Below are 4744 nucleotides of genomic sequence, written 5' to 3'. Positions count from 1 at the left end.
CCCAGACCTCTTTGAAGACACAGAGGGGAAATGTGCAGACGACTCCCTGACTTGGAACATTAATTTTTAAATCATGAAGGTGTTCCTGTGGCTCACAAATAAAAAGGTTTCTTCCCCCTTTTAGAGGGGGTGAAAGAAAAGGGAATGGCCATCTTTTGAGCACCTACTGTGCGCAGGGCACTAGGCTAGGATCTTGACAGCAGATGTACCATTTAGCACCTCCTTCCTCATAGAGAAGATGAGATAGACCATGAATTGAGTAAGCTCTTGGGTGACAATTTTAAATGAATTTCTGAAATGACCCCGAAGGGGCCCCAACGGACTCTGTCCCAGGAAAGAGCACTTTCCTCCCTCTTTGCTTCTATCCACCCACTTCCTGCCAGGCCACTTGAATCTTTTAAAATAATGTTTCATCTTGAGCACCAAGCGCTACCAAATGCCTCAAATAAACAATCTTATTTAATCTTGACAATAACTTTGTGAGGTAAATATTAACATCTTAATCCTGCAGGCGAGCAGAGCAGTCCGAGCCTTAGAGCAGGTAAGAAACTGGCTTCAGGATCATTCAGCCAATGAGTGCAAGTACTAGGCACTCCTACTCTCATCAGTCAGGCTTCAAAGTTTGCGGTGGATCTGAGTCTAGTTGACCGAACAGAGGCTGATAGATTCACATGCAGGGAAGTGTGGAGGGAAGTGCCTTGTAACCCTGAGGTCCAGAGAAGAACGGCCAGCTCTCCCTAGAGGAGATCTGAGTGACAAGGTGCAGCTGTGTGGAAGAGGGGAGAGATGGCCAGACACTGGCCTGCCAGAAGCGAGAACCCAGCCCTTATGGGTCCTCACTTTTAAATCCTTTCCAAGACTAGTACTCCTTAGCCTCTGAGAAAGAAAAGCACTGTGATTCGGGTTGAAAAATAAAGCATTTATTTTAGGAGTTAATTCAAGGGGTAAATAGAGAAGAAAACTTAATATTTTATTTGTATCTATTTGGAGAACAAAACCAAGGTCACACAGCAACACGCGAATTACATGAAGCAACGAAAGATAAAATGTGGTGGGGCCAGAGGGATGGCGGTGAGAAGGGTCCAGGCCAGCAGTCTGGCTCCTCTTTCCGCTCCAAATCACAAGTGAACCTCCACCAGGAGACACCCATGTAAGGGGGATGGAAAGAAGCAGAGTTAAATAAATAATAGCCAATAACAATGCTAACAACAACAACAATAATAAAATCGCAATGAGGTTAGATGTGTTGGAAAGACTTGCATATGATTCAGAGAAGTTACAATTACTTTCGAAAAGCCGCCTCTATGCTGCGCTGGAAATCTGGCTGCAGGAGCGAGCTGGGGGCAGAGAGTCCTCAGTCCGACCGGAACACTACCAATCCCACCCCTCCAGCAGGCAGTAATCACCCCCTCAAACACCATCAGATCTTGGAGGATGCGCTAGAGCAGTTGCCGGCTGTTGCTTGCAACCAGCTTTGAGATCCCGGCATTTTCAGTCGCCAAAATTGAGCCCATCTTTTAGGGAGCCCGACTTACCGCAGAGAACAGCTGGGACCTCGCAACTTCACGCACACTTTCCCTGAACCTAGTCCGTGCTACCTTAGAGAACTTACAGCAAACCAAAGGATGAGATGGATAGAATTTAGGAGAGGAAAGGAGTATAAGGCTATCCTTTGGAAACATACAGTATTTTATATACTCTAAATAAATCTCCAGTACATGTTTGTGCCCCAGTTAGACTTTGTATTAGTGTTTATCACTGCCTTCCCATCCCTTCACCTTTGTCTAATCACGCTTAGCAAAGTGGCGCCTTCACCCCGGAGTAGTGTGGTCGGGGCCAGTTCACTGTCCCCTGCATTGGGGCTCCTGCCCTGTGGTTTCGCAGTCCAGCGCGCGAGGGAGATTTTTCAGCACCACGGACAGCGCCTGCCACTCGGGGCCTGCCCTTCAGGAATTTTTTTCTTAGCGCCATAACTTTTCAGGTGGGAATGGAAAGGAAAGAAGAGAAAGAGAAGTCCGGGAGGCAACCAGGTAGGATAAAGGGGAAAGTCTGTGGCTTCGGGGGAGACAGCCTGACCTGCCAGGAAACGTCTTGGAGTTCCCCATAACCGTTCCCCCCACACACACACTCTGGGGGGTGGCATACACTCCGCTCTCCCGGCCCTGGCCCCGGCCCCGGACGCCGCGCCCCGCCGAAGTCAGTGGACCGCCGAGTACTTCATTCGTTTCTGTTTCTGTCTCTGGTTGCAAAACCAGACCCTCACCACGTTCTTTTTAAGGTCCAGTTTCTCAGCAATGGCCGCGATCTTCTCGGATGAGGGCCGCGGCTGGATAGCGAAGTAGGCCTCGAGCGAGCGCTTCTCCGGCGCTGCGATGGACGTGCGTTTGCGCTTCCGCTCACTGCCGTTGAAGAGCTCTGGCTTGCTGTTTTTTTCTCGATAGGCGGCCTCGGCTTCCTCCAGCCAGGCCTGGAGCACCGGCTTGAGCGCGATCATGTTGTTGTGGGAGAGAGTGAGAGACTCGAACCTGCAAATGGTGCTCTGGCTGAGCGAGCCTACGCCGGGGATCTTGAGGTTGGCTAGAGCCGCACCCACGTCCGCCTGGGTCACTCCCAGCTTGATGCGCCGTTGCTTGAAGCGCTCGGCGAAGGCCTCGAGCTCTCGCGGGTCCGACTCCACGTCGCTGAGGCACGCGGGCATGGCGGTGTGAGGCGCCACGGCGTGTGGGTGACTCATGCCCATGGCCTGGTGCAGGTGGCCCATGGCGCCCAGGTGATGCGGGTGGATCTGCGCCGGCATCACCGAGTGCTCGGGGGCGCCCAAACCGCTCACGCTCAGCGTGGGAGAGATGTGCTCTAGCAGGTCGCCCTCGAGGCCCTGGTGCACGGCGTGGTGTGGGTGTGAGGTGAGCGCGGCCGGGTGGGATATGGGCACGGTGGACGAAGTGGACGTGCAGGGCACGCTGCTCATGGTATGATAGGTGGCGTCGGGCTTGAACGGATGGTTCTTGCCGTGGGAGACGATATCCACCGCCGCCAGAGCTTCGGCGCGTGCCAGCAGGCTCTCATCAAAGCTTCCAAATATATTACCCTGCAGCTGCAAGCGAGAAGGCGCACAGCACGGTCAGTGGGGAATACTGTCAACTCAGGATTAAAACACATTTTCAAGCAACCGAGATGCCTCTCCTCAAAGCCCAGGTCATAAAAATTAATACGGAGACAGAGGCTTTGCTGGAACAGACGTGTGGATCAGAGAGACATGAATGAGAGAGAGAGCGCGCCGGGAGAGAGCGCGGGGGAGACAAGGAGAGGGGTTCAGACAGCGGCGATTGTTCTGGGCGACATGAAAAAAACATGAAGCTAGTGCCTGTCAAAAAATGTGCCTTAGAGCGGTAATTATGCTCCAGTACGTACCTGCGGGGCTGGGAGACAGACTCGGCGCATGGCCTCGGAACCGGAGTGCAGGCTGGAGAATTTGGGTTCTTGAAGCACCGGATGCATGCCGAAAGGCTGCTTGGCGTTCATGGCCATCATCTTCGCGCGCCTGGCAGGGAGGCAGCGAGGGACATGGATCAGGCTCGTCTCGCTCGCTCGCCGCGCTCCAAGTGAGCGCCGCTCAGCGCCCGCGCTCCCCTCGCCCTCTCGCTCGCTGCCTCCCCTCTCCCCCACCTGCTTCTTCACTCATCTTACAAGCAGCCTGCCAGGAAGGGCCCGGGCGCGCGCAGGCGTGCTCACGCGCCCGGGACTCGCAGGGGCGGCCCGGGAGGCGAGGCCAGGCAGCAGCTCTAGGCGCGCGTCTGTGCGCCCGCCACAGCCGCCCCCGCCACAGCATTTATACCCCGGTCGGGCCTGGCCTCTCCGGGCCTGCCCCGCCCCGCCTGGCTCCAGGCCGGCAGACCTTCCGGACTGTTTCTTCTTGGTGGACTAGTTTCCCCCAAAGTCTCAAACCTCTCCGTCCTGTCCCAACTCGCACTGTCCAGATCGAAGGGCAGCCACGGCCTGAGTGGGTCCAGGAAACTGACCCTTCTATACACACACACACACACACACACACACACACACACACTCCTTGTCGGCCTCGCTGCCGCCAAACTGCCCATTTCCAGGGCGCTCCTGGCCCCACGCCCGAGCCGTCCACCAGAGTCCGGCCCCGCGGCTCAGCAAAGAGGCGCCTCCAAGCGCCCAGACGGGCTCCAGGGAGGGTGAGGGGCTGCCAGAATGAGCCCCAGGTGACCCCAATCGCCCGGCGGGGTGGAAATGGGGGAAATAAATGTCTGCCGGGTCTTGGAGACCAGCGGCTTCCTCCCAACGCTGGCAGTTCTGGTCTTCGCTAGAGAAAGACAACTTGGCCCCCTCTCCCTTTGCCCAACCCGTCAGTGGAAGGAAGCTTAATGAGTTCTGTTTAGAATAGTAACAGTTCAGAACTGCCCACCGGCCTTGGGAGTCAGTCAGTGCACTTCCACTGGGCTGCCAAACCTCACAAGCCCCATTCGCCAGAACAATAGCTACCATTTTTGAGCTCCTAATAGGTGGTAGGCTATTTAGAGACTTAGTTCATGGTATCCGCACACTCTGCGGAGTAGATACTGTTATTCTGCTTTCCAGGTGAGGAAAACGAGGGGGTTAAGTGACTTGCCCGAGACAACAGAGCTAGTTGGGAACAGAGCCCTTGGCTCACTCGTTCCGTTATCCATTCCACGAATATTTACGGATGGCCTACTGTGTGCCGAGCGCCACATCTGACTTC

General features: G+C 55.1%; 1 protein-coding gene across 1 annotated transcript; it reads right to left on the bottom strand.

The window, feature by feature from the left end:
• Window positions 1–904: 904 nt before the first annotated feature.
• Window positions 905–3531, bottom strand: POU4F3 (POU class 4 homeobox 3). The gene is made up of 2 exons (XM_007079960.2): window positions 3412–3531; window positions 905–3094 (listed from the first exon to the last, which is right to left on the bottom strand). Exons 1-2 carry the CDS (start codon window positions 3529–3531, stop codon window positions 2198–2200), a joined length of 1017 nt encoding a protein of 338 aa, XP_007080022.1. The 3' UTR covers window positions 905–2197.
• Between the last annotated feature and the right edge of the window lie 1213 nt (window positions 3532–4744).

This window comes from Panthera tigris, chromosome A1 (genome assembly GCF_018350195.1).
Source record: "Panthera tigris isolate Pti1 chromosome A1, P.tigris_Pti1_mat1.1, whole genome shotgun sequence".
Lineage (NCBI taxonomy): Eukaryota > Metazoa > Chordata > Mammalia > Carnivora > Felidae > Panthera > Panthera tigris.
The sequence above is the reverse complement of the archived record's forward strand: the minus strand, read 5'-3'. Positions and strand labels throughout refer to the sequence as shown.